Source organism: Lonchura striata, chromosome 1, assembly GCF_050655825.1.
Source record: "Lonchura striata isolate lonStrDom1 chromosome 1, ASM5065582v1, whole genome shotgun sequence".
Classification (NCBI taxonomy): Eukaryota; Metazoa; Chordata; class Aves; order Passeriformes; family Estrildidae; genus Lonchura; species Lonchura striata.
In genome coordinates, this window is record NC_140703.1 from 53700066 (window position 1) to 53715109 (window position 15044).

The 15044-nt window shown below is 32.8% G+C and overlaps 1 protein-coding gene across 1 annotated transcript in view; it reads left to right on the top strand.

Annotated features, from left to right (window-relative positions):
- Positions 1 to 15044, top strand: part of KLHL1 (kelch like family member 1) — a 197657-nt gene that overhangs the window by 154154 nt on the left and 28459 nt on the right. The window contains exon 8 of the mRNA XM_021548042.4: positions 5633 to 5795. Coding sequence (XP_021403717.3) covers positions 5633 to 5795 — 163 coding nt within the window. The remainder of the gene's footprint in view (positions 1 to 5632; positions 5796 to 15044) is intronic.

Sequence of the window (15044 nt, forward strand, 5' to 3'; positions counted from 1 at the left end):
ATGTTTTAAAGTGTTTTCTCTGGAATACTGATTTGCATGTATATTAGATTTCTGCTTTGGATTTTTCTCTTAATCATGGGGAACATTAGAGGGATTTTTTTTTTTTTGAGTTATTAAGTACCTTTTCCTTGTACTTTGAACCTTTTCTAAATAGTAGATTGTGACCCAGTTCAATAAAGAGTTACAAATCATAACAGCAACATTTATAATAATTTCTGAGTCATGTTCTCTGGATAATAGTGTGGCACAGTTGAGAACCTAATGTCTTATCTACAAAACACAATGTAAATAAAGGGTCGACAGGCAGATTTTGCTTCTATAAATTTGCATTATATTAGCAAGTTAGTGTTATATCTTCTGGCCCAAGAGGACAGTGATATTGCTATAATTCTTTACATCAACCTTTATACCGGTGAATTTACATAGGAATAGGTATTTTAACATTGAGTCACTGAATATTCTCTAAGGAAGGTAGGTCAGGTCCAATTGTCCAATTATTGAAACACTAAATTCTAAGATTGGCCTATGGCAGTTCTATATGCAGCATCCAAAGAACAGTATTTGTTATTCCCACTCAGTTAATATTATGGCTTTGAGAACTAAATATAAGATTTAATTAATAATTTAATTAATGATGCATAATTTAAATCAAATTGGACTTTACTTTCTTTGATACCACAACTATGGAAGAATGTCTTAAACTAAAGTTTAAGACTTAAAGAGGGAAATAACAGAGTAAGGAAATATTAGCAATATTAGTTACAATTAATATAAATTTGTATTAATATGCTTCTGTGGATATGGGTGAGAAAATAGATTGTTAAAAATGTGCTTCTACCTGGACACTAAATAATTGCATATCTTAAAAGGGTAGAATAAAGTATGGATGTTATTTGATCAAGTTTCATACTTGGATATGAAACACTTGGATACAAACCACTGATTTTTCTTCTCACCTTCAAGGTCATGATATAGTCTATGTCTGTTATCTTCTTGAAAGGTAATGTCCTTATTTAAAGTTGTTGGATACACATATATCCTTGCCAGATAAAATTTCACATCTCTACAAATATCAAAATGCAGAGACTACAGTAAATCTAGCACCACAGATAATTTTTTCTTTGACATTTTGTATCCAAATGTCAGTATGAAATGATATTCACAATTTTTTTAATAAAAAATTACACTTTTAAAAATTTTACTCTGTAAAATTAGGTCCATCAGTCAGATCAGGAATGGCAGAATTAAAAATATTATAGGCAGTGCTCCTTTATTTTGTAACATTGCAGAAAAGCAATTTAAAATCCCATTCCAGTCTTCAAGTATAAATAATTTGAACTGTACAGATTGAGCATCTAATTAGGCATAATAGGGTTTTTGCTGCATAGCTTTGTGAAGGCAATCAAAAGGAATATGCCTCCATTGCAAACTAGACAATTAATTTTTTAGATCTCATTTAGTTTAGAAAGAATACTGTTTGCTTTTATAAATTCCTACATCAAAATGCTTAGAATAATTATTTTCCAGGTACTTTCTTTGTTCAGGAAAACATTAAGGTTTCTCTTCACTGTATTTACTGCACTTAACTACTCAAGAAATTGCTGAAAACATATCTTAAGAAAAAAAGTTGCTTCCTTTCTTAAAAGGGATGTTCATAGCTGGTTCAGCTCTGCAACTGTATGAGAACTAAGAAAGACAAACCATTCACAGTGTCAGGTAAATGAAAGTAATCCATCAAAAGATGGTAGAACAAATTACTCCCTCAGTGCCAGAATTATTATTTTTTACAAATTAAAAAAGTAAGATCTGATTCCACCAATTTTAAGTTTCTTTGTTCAGATAAATGATAATTTTTGTTATTTAATGTAATTCTCTTACAGTAAAATACTCCCTTTCTGAATCTATTATTTCTGTTGTCAGAAAACAAGAAAGCACTAGTATCATGTGAAAAATTAAATCCAAGAGGATTTTTTTCTTTTCTTGTGCCTTAAACTGGTTTTACCAAATTTTTGAAGATGACGTACAGGAAGAAAATATATGAGGGCCTTCTGTCCTTTCCCATTTCTTAGTAAATTCTCATGAAAGAGCCAACAGTGTTATTCTTTTGTGCAATTTGCTTAAAGACAAATAAGAGTTCAAGTGTCAGCTGGAAATAGTTATTTTCTCATTTAGAAACAAGAAAAGCCCATTCATGGGCTTTTTCAATATCTACATTCTGACTGTAAATCTAAGTGGGCATTTGTTATCTTATGGACAGAGATGACAGGAAACAAAATTATGTATTCTGATATCAGTATACTCTAGGATACACAGTGAACACAAAAACCTGTCTCATGAAGTTGAAATGAACTCTGATCTTCTAACACATTGTTCAGTCTCTTAACTACAAAAATATGAAAGATCTTATCTCAAGAGACCAAGCAAAAATTGGCTGCACCATTAAAAAAAAATAAAAGGTATATAGAGTTCAGTACCTCTGCTCTTTAAGGAGGAGGAATCCTACAGTGTGCTAATAGCATTGGAACTCTGACATTTCAACACAGACTACTTACAATGAATTGAATTTTTTCTTCTATTAAAACAAATGACCCGGAACATTCAGAAAGGAGAATAGTCTTGCTTCATCAATTTTACTGGAAAATATTTTCCTTTGTGATCTTCGGGAATGTGTCCCTTAAGATTTTGATTATGGTGTTGCCATTTGCTGTTATCATGGACTGTTCAGTAATTTCAGTCAGAGAAGAGTTGTACTGCATTCCATCTTGTGTGATGAGGAGGCTACAAGCAACACCTTTGGGAATACCCTTTAGTTCATATGTGTGATATAAAAATCACATAGACATTCTGGCATCTAAGCTTAGAATGAATTCAAATGCTTGAATTCAATGCTTGAATATTGAATTCTTCATATAGGACACAGTCTCTCTAATATATAATGTGTATTTATATATTTACTGATGTAAATAAGTATATAAGATGATTACATTATCATTAATACTCATTAGAATATGTTTAAACATATGATTCAAGCACTGTCTAATGGGGAAAGAAAATACTTCTGTGTAGCTTAGAACATTACCAACCTGGTTTCTTAGAAAACAAAAGAATCAAATATGGAGTTTCATAGATAGAATGGGTCTAAACAAAGGTAACAGGGTTACAACCCAGCAGATGCAACAGTTTGTGCAGCAGTTTCCACAAAAGGGCACCAGAAAATACTGAGGGGAGTATATTGGTTTCTGCAATGGGGAAAAAAAATCAGAAGGAACTGTGCATCTCACAGGTTTCTATCTGCATTTTATAAACTCAGAAAAGTTCTGATGAGAAGAACAGAGAAGCCATTAAAAACTATTATCTGTATAAAGATGAATTACTTAATGTTACTTTTCTCTCTTTGTAACAAGAAATACCAAGAGAAAGTAACATTATATTAATGAAATGAGCTTATCCATTTTCAATGTCATTTAAAAAAAAAAAAAAAAGTAAAAATCCCTGAAAATGCAAGAAGAATGGTACTTTGATTAAGGGGAAATCAAATTTCCCACAAAAAGTGAATTAAATAATTGTACTGGCTTAATTTCCAGCAGGAAATAGATGAGAGCAAAGCCCAACTATGAAGGACTTGAAAAAAAATGTAAATACTGAGTGAGATAAAAAGAGTAATTGAGGAAAACTATATTCTAGTGAAAGTGCAAATAAGTTATCTGACGAAGTAAAAGCTATAAATTGCAAAACTGATGAGATGAGTCTTTATGTGCATCATAGATGCCTTGTGAAATTCACTGCATAACAATAGAACAATGCAAATACACTGCATAACAATACAACACTGTTTATGTGTGAAGGTGAGAGAGGGTTTGCATGTTTGTGTCCGCACCACTTACGTGTACATGTAGGTGTATAAAAATGTTTACCTCTCTGAACTTCCTTTGAATATGATTCACTTTTTATCCAGAAAATAACTTGATTTTCTATTTAACTTTGTATTTAATGAAGAGTATATAAATTAAAAAGCTTAGGAGAACCATGTTTTTATAAAAAATCATTGTAAATATTTTTTTTACAATGTAAACCTCTTTATTCAGTATATAAGAATATTTTTAAATATCTAATATTTTAAAATATTAATAAACAAAAAACCACCACCAAACTATATATATTAGCATATAATCTCATAATTTTTATGTGACCGCTGACACATCTGAATTTCTAAGCAAGGCAAGTAAAATAATTGGAGAATGAGTTCTATAGAAAAAGAAAAAGTTCTATAGGAAAACAAAAGATTCAACCTTCATTTGGAGGAAAATTTTTCTAAGGGTTAGTAGGGTTTTTGAATTATTTTCTTTTTTTAGTTAAAAAATATTGACAAACAAAAATCAACACCCAAAGTGCAGAAATACTTTCTATGAATTCTTAGATGAAACATATTCAAACTCATTGATAAATATAGTTTTAAAATAAAATAAGCTTTTAATGAATTACTTTTCTAAAATAGAACAAAACATTATTACACAGAAAGTGGGAATGTCACATTGTTTAAAATACTGCTAGACTTTTCTGCAAGAAAAAAACAAAGTCATCTTCTGAAACTTCAATGATCTATTGTTTTCTGACTTTTTGATGAGTTCAAATTTTGTGAAATTGAGTGAGAAAAAACAAAAGACATTGACTTAGAAATGGGACTGAATTTAGCCTCAGATTTTTCAGAGCAATGGTCATTTAGGATCATAGAATGGGATTACTGAGCTCACTGTCTTGTAACAAATGGTGCTTAGCTATAACTTATCTTCCAGAGCCTTTTAAGCTTTACTGAAGAGACTGTGAGATAGAGAATTCCTCAATTCCTTTGACAGGGTAATTCAAACCACTCACAGTCAAAAAATGGTTTCTTATTGAAATATGTTTGACTTCAGTTTTTACACGTTACATTTTGGTTTTTTTCAGTAGATAAAACAATGCTTATATATCCAACCTTATTTTTCTGTGAAGGTGTGTTTTTGTTTGGTGGGTTTTTTTTTGATAGAGTGAAACTGAGGAAGCAGCTTGAATTTCTGTCTAATTACTTGCTTAAGCCTTCAAATGTGTTTTTTGATTCCATACCAGTCCATCAATCTTTCTGCTAGTGAAGAATTGTTTATTTTCTTCTCCATAATTGCCAGAAATGATGCAAAACCAGGCTTCAACCCCTTTAGAAGCAATTCCATTCAATGAAATCCCCCTTAGGCTGACAATAATCAGAGATCTATCAGGTATCCAGTCTCTACTTTATTATGTGCTTTACTGCTATTCAGAAGAGTTAATTCATGATCAGAATGTTATGAGAAACTAAAGGGAATACAGAAATCTAAGAGGATCACATCATTGACAGGTTATTCTCTGAAGCAAACACTCTTCTCAAGAAATAAAATTAAGTTTGTTTGACAAGACCTGTTATTCATACAGCCATGTGGAGTGACATTAATTTTATTCCTGTTTGTTGATTCTTAATTAATCAAATCTCAAATTGGTATTTCCATTTTAATCTTGAATATATAAGTTCATTTGTTGGTTGCATTTTAGAATTTTTTTTTATTTTTTATTGCTCATAGAGGAAACATACTCTTATCTTCTCTCACTTTCTCCTCCATTTTAGGAGTTACAGTGCTTGAAGGGCCTATTTATGCAGTGGGAGGACATGATGGTTGGAGTTATTTGAACACAGTTGAGAGGTGGGACCCTCAAAGTCAGCAGTGGACATTTGTGGCAAGTATGTCAATTGCCAGAAGCACTGTTGGAGTAGCAGCATTAAATGGCAAGTGAGTAGGGTGTGCTTACACAATTGAAACACTTCTTTGGAAAACCAATGAAGCTTAATTGTCGTTGCTTTCCCTTATTAAGTTGTAGTGGCATTGAAATGTTCTGGAGTAGATCAAATGGTCAAAGCTGCTTTAATAGCCTTGTTAATCTACAAGAAACTGGTTTCAATGGTGCACAAGCCATGCTGCACACTAGCAGAAGCAACATCTAGACAAATAACCCTGCAAATATTTATCTAATGTCATGAAGAGCAGCATATGATTATGCATCTATATTCCAGCTTTGTTTCTTTTGCACAGCTGACCATATATTCAATGCTTCCCAGTTAGCAGATACTCAACAAAATTTTTCATGACTTATATCAAACACTTTTAAATTAAAAGAGGTGTTATCTGTGTCCCAGATAGTAGGATGGATGCCAGTGAAAACAGAAAAGCAGTAGTCTCACTGCAAAAAGTAAAAATATGTCATTGATTTTTATTCCTTTTATCTGAGTACCCATCTTTAAAATATATCCAATATGCCAAGAACTGCAACTTGACAACATATCTAAGGATCTTTCAACTTCCCGGTCCTATTCTTGCTACATTATTGTTCCACACAACTGACATGTGCTGCATTCCTCAGGATATTGGAAATAGATACCTCACTGAGAAACAAAATGTTGGATTTAACATTCAGCAAAAGAAAAAAATATTTCAGTATGGAAGTTCTGAGGAATTTTTCTTGGTTATTCATCATGATTTCTTTCTTCTGCAGTGAATTAAATAAGTAAACAAGTGAAATGCTTGTTGAATTAAGAGAATTACAAACAATTCTGTGTGTGTATCTCACACTACTTTGGGCAGTTTACATAAAAAATACTTTAAATATGACTTTCTTAAAAGACTTGAAAAAGTATAGCCACTTATTTTGTGTTTTAAAGTGAGAAACTATTCCATTTGTGATCTTCCATTGCTCCATGGTCGGCTGAATTTGTTTTCCATTTAAATTAATGTTAAGCAGAAAAATGAAAATTGTATTTTTCTATCATCTTAAAATGGAAATAAATAAACAAGGTAAAGCTTTCATATTCTGATCTCATCAGGCTCTGAGTGAAGTCATTGATTTGTAACTTCTTATTAGTTCCCAATTTATTGAAGCATTTCGGAAGCTCACTTGTGTAGACCATGCAAGTAAATTGTCAATTATTTTGCTGCTCAAACGAATTGAAAACAATACTATCTGAATTTGGCAAAACAGGGTGCACAGAAATTAATATTATTTCACTGAAATACATTTTAAAATTTAAACTGAAATTCTTATATCAACATATTTCCTAAAACATGAAAAGGATTATGTCAACACATACATCATAATCTAATTTGAAAAATATTTAATTATTGAAGCAATTAAATACTACTGAATATCTTGGAAATTCAGAAAAATACCCGAAGTTTTGAATTTTTTTTAAAATTTAGACTTAGTCCATTTGCTGGGTTTTTTTTCTATAATCATATTGCCTTATTACATTTCAAAGTTGCAGTAGTGTTTCACCCAGGAGGGCTTAATGGAGTATCTTCCCCTCCCCACAGAAAGGTCACCTGGTTGTTACTTCCAGATTTCCCAGAGTAATAGGATACAATAGTTACTATGCTTCAATGAGGAACACAGGCAATATTCATTTTCTTAAATGTCTTCTTAGTTGTAAAGAGAGCTAGAACAACTAATAAAAGATAAAGGTGTTTTCTGAGGTAAAAAAGAAACATGGCAAATTTATTTTACTAGAATTTCTAGAATTTCAACATAACAATTTATGTGGTGCTACATATGAAAAAAAAATACTTAAGATGAAAAACAGGTGAATAGTACAGGGATTTGAAGAAGAAAAGGACTCTATGGATATTACCCTATTACCCCTGAAATTCTTTACAGATCTGTCCTGGGTTAAGAAGTATAACAAGAGCAATTTAGTTAAATTACCAGATCATTCAAAATGGCACCAGAGAAAATAATATCATATGGCTCATGTTGGCCACATGAATACAGAAGTATTTGGATGACCTTAAGAAGCAACACAAATAAAATATTTAGTAGTTTATATGTGAATTAACAAATCTTGTGTTTGAAGAAAATTAATGCTAAGAAGTAAAAGAAGAGGTGAAAAAAGCTTTGTATGTTGTTATCATAGAAAAAAAGAACAGAAGAAATCTGGGGGAAAAAAAGGAAATGCTACTGAAGAATACATAAAGTTTTATTAATATTGGAAATATTTATGTTGTATTACTATTATGTGGAATTCTTGTCATCCATATTGAAAGAAGTTCAAGTGAAATTGCAAAGGCCATATAATGTGTACCATGACTATCAAGAATGCATGTCATACCAAAGAAAAGCAACAAAACTGATACAGTTGGCAACGAAGCAGATGCACAAAATAGCTGCAATTCAGCTGGGAAAGTAGAGATTAAATAAAAGTAATACAGGGACAATAAGATCGTGTTCACAAACCTCTCTTCAGGTTCTAAATGTCTGGTTATTGGTTCATATAAAGGGAAATGTTATGTGTTTTTATGTAACACCAAAAGCTGGAATCTGAGGATTTTCCTCTTCAGTAATATTTTTGTTTTCCCAAGTAACCAATAGGTTCTAGGTACCACCAACAATGTATTCTGAGGCTTTGGAGATTTCATCTCCTTCATCTTCATGTGTTTCTCATAGTCAAAGAGTAACGCAAGAGTGGAGTGTGTTATCCTTACCATATATAAAATTATTTATTTTTAACCTGATGTCTTTATCAATTGTCAACATATTTTGGTAGGTGTTCTAAGATTTGCCATGACTGAAGAATTTGTTGGGATGAAATATGGTCAGTAATTCTGATATGGCAACAGCATCATCCTTTCTGCCTTGCTACTGTTAACAACTCCTTTGCAGAGATTGGAAGAGAGAGTGCATGAAATTCCTCAGATCAGCAATAGATATGGGTGTTAAAATACTAAATGTGAGATGGCAATCTACAATTTGAAATAACTGATAGAGGATGGTGCTTTTTAGATTCAGATAATGAGTCAGAAGTTGGAATGACTTATTTGAATCTTCTTTGGGGCTCATATAAGTGGTATGTAACTAGTGTACAGGTTATTCTATATAAGACCAGCTTTCTACAGTTGTCATCAGATAGTGCTGAAGCAATAGAACTTTTCTACAGTATGAGTTTGAAGCACCAAGGAACAAAAAGTGTGAAAAACTCTATATTTTCCAGAAACTTTTTTTAAATTACCACTTAACTATTTCAATCTTTTCTCAATTTCTTAATTTAAACTCAAGAACAAAAAAGATCTGGTTGACATATTCAATCCAATAATAATACTTTCATTAACTTAAAATGTAAATGCATCCAAATTTATAGCTAATACCATAGCTTTTTATTATCCTTCTATTAAAAAACTCTAATACATGAACTGCTCATTCCCTAAGAACAATAAAACTTTCCACTAATTTAATTTAATTTCAGAACATATTTTATGCTAATGGTGTAGATCTAAGTGAAAATGAAATTTAGTTTATACACTTTCATCAGAAATACATACTCCTCAAAGACATTCTCTGTATCATAAAGATTTATGTTATTCTAAACATTTTTGTCACAACCTTAACTGAAGTTTTTCTATATTGCTCTATTATATGTCCACAAAGACTGCATTACAAAAAATATTCCTTAATTTCTACTGATATGTTTGAAATTATCAATATTTTTTGAAGCAACTGTAGCTTTCATGGAGAAAGTCTGGCCCTTCAGTCTTGATCCCTTTAGCGCATATCAGTAAATCTGTATTACAAAAGGATAAAATACTCAGCTGTTGACAGGATCCACAGGCTGACTTTGAATGGTAGAACATCACAGCAGTGCCCAAAGTGTCAAAAATCATGACTGACACACACTGGCAAGCAGTTCAATCTCATGCGAACATCTTGTGGAGTCAAGGAAAAGGAGTCCTGCACTTTATTGATTGCCACATCCCAAATATGTGCTATAGTGAACTTGATATTTCTCCCTGCTGCTGTTGTTTTTATTAAATACTACACAACACTGTTGGTATATGATAGATAAAAAGCGAGGAATTGTTTAATCTTAACTTTTTAATCTTAACTTTTTGAAATGCAACTGGGTAAGTTTCTTTTAAATAATATTTTACTTTTATTTAAGGAAAAGTTTTGTAAGTATTTGTTGTCTCTGAAGGAAGGTAAAAGAGCAAGGAGAAAAACTGCAAGAAAATATTATTCTCCATTAATATCCACCTGACCACTTACCATTTGCTGCCACAGGCAAAATAGGCTTGACTAGGGGAAAATTAATGCAATTTATTAGTAATAAAAATAGATTCTGGCTAGTGAGAAGCAACCCCAAATTTTAAAATGCCACCTTTCTTCCCCCCTTTCCCAGGCTCAGTTTGTTTTGTATAAACTTATAGCCCCATTCCTGGCTGGTGCAGGGGGATGGAAAATGGGGGTTGTGGTCAGACCATAATTGTTTCTCTCTGACACTCCTTCCTCACACATTTCCCTTGCTCCATCATGGGCTCTCCATGGGCTGCAGTCCATTGAGAGACAAAATCCTACTGCAGTGTGGTGTCCTCCATAGGCTGCTGTGCCTGTGACTGGTGGTTATCTTAAGCAGGAAAATGCAATGCCAATACTACAGTCAAGATGCATAAACTGACCCAGAGATATTTTCCTTTACAAGAACAAACCCTTAAGCATAGATCCACTTAATCAAATCCAACATATTTAAAAGTGGAGTTGTTTGGCAAGCCTCATCTCTCTCCATTAATTATGTTTCTGTCCATTTCCCTGTTTGCCTTAGGCACTGAAACCCCACTGCTTTTCTGGTTTAATCTGCCCTTTAATAATTATTTATTATCAATTTTTAATATAATATTTTTTCTCTTACTTAACTGTAACAGATAGAATTTAGATCAGATTTTACATTCTATTAATTCTGCTTAAGTACTAATAGAATATACTAATTGTTGTTTTAAAAAAAGGCATTTATTACTTTTCACTTCACATCCATGCAAATTAATTTGTTACAATTTTAGTAGTTAGGTAGAGAGACTCTAATAACTGTGTAGCTTTGGGATTTTTTAATCGTTATTTATCTATTTATATTCAGTTGCATTCATTCAGTTCCACCACTTTTGCAGTAATTGGATTCATTTAGTAATGGACTTTCATAAATTGGATTATTGTTTTGGCAGTGCTTTCCCAGCTATTCTCTGTTTCATTTTGAATGAGAAACACAGAAAGCTGCCCAATAGAGATGTTGGCATATGTACAATGGAATGTTTTGTTTTCAGGTCATTTAATGAGAAAAACTGGAAAGAAACTCGTGCTATTTTGATCAATATTATGTCTGCTGTAAATAGCAGTTATTTTAATTTAATATTCCCCTTAAAATTATTATGCACTATTACAAAGTAACTATCAGAAAGTTTAGCCTGTTGAACCTTAATTTTTAAGAAAAATAGCAAAATTCAAACCAAATTAGTGTGAGTGCAAGAAAGGTTCTCAAAATCATCTTATAGTTAGTCGCTCACCAGGACAATAATTGCTTTGAACTGACCTTGGAGAGATGAAGATTAATAATTCCACAACGTCCTTAATAGTAGTTCAGTGTTTGGCATGAGAGAATTAGGAATGTATTACATTCATATAACCACCTACAAAACTTGATTGTATGGCTGATTACAGCCTCCTCCAGGAGTTCTGCTCCTTTGGCTTTCATGCATCATATAATAAACTATCTGTGGCAGTTTCTCTTAGCAGAATCATTAAGGCTTATTACTTATTCAGTGCCCTGGTCTGATCTTTTGTGCTTTTGCATGTAAATTCATATTTCCTACATGGGGATCTCATGCAGCTCACTGAATGTATCATTTAATTCAAAGTACATCATATTCTCTTTTTCTTAAGCAAGATTTAACTTATTATTTTACACTAGCCTGTAAGAGAGAGACTCTGCACAGGTCTATTTTCTTTCTGTGGGGCTAGACTAGCCTTAAAAAGATACAAACTAGGTAATTATATGTCACTCTTATAAGAGAAAAATGAAAGCATGAATCTTTAATGTAAAGCCACTATTTTTCCTACAGTCCAAAGCAGATGCATATGCAGCTAGGAAGCCTTCCTCTTTAGAAACTAAGTGATTGGTAGGAGACACAACAGATGCTAACAACTTTGGTTATCTGCAGGGTGGGAACTTGATTAAACTATTTTCTCTGGCTATACTGTGGCCACGGTCCCAGATGCTTGGACCACATTTCTATTTTGAATGTTTACTGCACATCTACGTCTTTTAGTGTGTATGCCCCTGTTATGCCCTTATCTTCATCCATCGCCCACACAGTAAAATTTTCAGACTAGCTGGCTGTTGACTGTTGTACAGCTGGGATGACTATAATTTGTGATAAGGTCTTTCATTCAGTTTTTTTAATAAGAAACAATAAGTAATAAGTAATAAGTAAGAAATATTAAGAAATATTTTTTTTTATGATCTAGTATGGTATGAATTAATTTGGACATGTATGGGTACTTCAGGCCAAACCGACATAGTGCATTAACTTAGTCCTAATATGTGGAAGAAAAACGCAGTAATGTCACTCCATCTAATTTAAGATTTTAAATGTAACACATGCACCAGTTTGGACAACAGGAAGCAGTGTGGATAATGCCTAGGAAAATTCACTGCCTATTTTTCAAATTCACAGCTTCCACAATTTAGCAGAAATTAAAAAAAATAAAAAAAGCAGTCAGCAATCCCTTTTTTTCTCTTGTGGTCAAGACTGCAAAAGGCATTCATATCCCATATTTTTAATTATGACTAAAGTCGGGCTTTTGATTATTGTCTTATGTGGGAGATGAATTTCAAGAATCCAAACCCGTCTCACATGGTTCTTGGTGCCTATATGCTGGGACTGGAAGGGAGTCCTTGTGTAGTGCAGCTGGAGCAGTCTGGAGAGACTCTCCACACCAAATATAGGCTTCAACTTAGACTACACACAAACATGTGTACACATGCACATTCCTGTGTGTTATCATGTTTATTCACATACTTCCTTATTTCCACATATGTGTAATCTAGAAGGATATTTAAATATGTATGTCTGAATGAAATAAAAGAAAGCTCAATATTTATTTAATACTCAACTAAATATCTTTATGGGCAACAGAGCTTACAACAGCTCCCAAATACCTACTATACTCAGCAGAATAGAATGCCAAGACATCTCCACTCTTAACTTCCTATTTTTCCAATTTGAAACTTGATTAACTTCTTAATAACTAATATTCGGGTAGGATGAAATTTCTTTTGACTCAGTAGACCAGCTTCAGATAAATATTACATTATTGGTTGAGTTTGTTGAAAAGAGAAGGGTTTGTTCATTGTGAAGATCACAAGCTAAATGATCTAAGACTTTTTTGCAAGTCAGCCATATAATTGCAATGCAGGGATAATTTTCATACTTCAGCAAAGACTAGGGAACTGCTCAAAACTATTAAATAAAGGAAGTATTAATATGCTTTAATTGTGTTTTTAAGGCTGATGTAACACTTCAAAATTTCATGCCAAACTAACAAGACAAGAAAGTATGACCAAAACTTCTATATTTCCCCAATCAGTGCCATTTTTTTCTCATAGCTTTTCTTGCTTGTGGTTTTCTTTGCTCTTATGCCTTATTGGTGATTCACTTTTTCTTTTACTAATACATTCAAACTAAGAAAAATGCCTTGATTGGCATACATAGTTACTGTCATGTAAGGAGAAAAGGAAATGTTTCAAACTGCATGCTTTCTGCCCACAATATTCTCACTAACTACAAGCAAATCAGTATATTAAGTATGACGTAGGTATTTTGCATGCTGCTAAAATACAGCAGTGCTTTTCCTTGTCAAAAAAATTAATGCTGTCACATATCTGCTTCCATCTACATCATCTACCTAACCAGACAGTATCTCAAATTAGTCTTAGGAAGTTATTAATTATTATTAATTGCTGTGGTGCAGCAGCGGCACGCAGCGGCGTGCTGGGTGTGAGTGACAGAAGGGGAGCGTGATGCCTCCCCCAGGACCCCGAACCTCCTGAGCAGTCGTCGAGCGATCAACGTCGAAAAGACGAAATGGGCCTTGCTTGCTTATCTGAGGATCATTTATTATGCCAAAAGGGCGAAAGAGAAAGCCTCCATAACGCCAATACACAGCAGAGGCAAGGACCAAGGAACAAGCCGGGTATTGAGTTTTTAGGGACAGGACTAGGATGGAGCTTGGGACTAGGGACAAATAGAAGAGTGGCAGGGAATGAACATAAACCAATAGGGAGTTCCAGTCTAACTAAATCAATGGGGCAGCAAGGGATACATAAATGACAGGGAATTCTCTGGAATAAGGGGTAGGTATGAGGGAGGACTGACAGCAAGGACTAAATCAATGCCTCAGGGGAGGAGGGGGTACAAAACCAACTATTGAAAATAATAATAAAAAGAAAACACAACAGAAAAATTAACAAATTTTATGAAACTCTTTTGCAATGGTAAGAATAACAAACATACTTCAAAAGCTAGCGCACCAGTTACCAGTCTTAGAATTTTTTTGTTGAAAATTTTGTCTCTGTTCCTACTATGTTTTATTCTAAATGTACATTGACCTATAAATAGCTTTATAACTTAATTTTAATCCTCTTTTTATGACATTTTTTATGGTGCTGCTGTTTTATAAATATTATGTTTAATAACTTCTGGTTTAAATCAAACTCTTTTTTTTCAGAAAAACAATTATTCTGTATCCCACTATAGGGAACATGACACACATATTGAATTTATTCTTCCTCAACTGTGGAAACTACAAAAAGGTGTATATATTTTTAAATATTTTAGTCAAAATCAATAAACAAATGTATACTAAGGCAAAAAATAGAACAACTGTATGGTCTAAAATTATTAAACTCACAAAGAAAATTAGTATCATAAACATTATCTTCATCTAGCACAAAGTAATTCTATGGATTCACTAAAAATTATTATTTAATGGTGGATTTGCAGTGTGTCTTAATAATGGAGCAAATAAAGGGCTTCATGCACATGCTGTAGTAAATGATTAATTTACAAAGACAATTTTGCCTTACCTACTTTATAACCTGATAAAGTCAAGAATGTCTTATAACTGGTGGAATCTGCATTGAGTCAATGGTCTTATATAGAGAATGTAGCCCA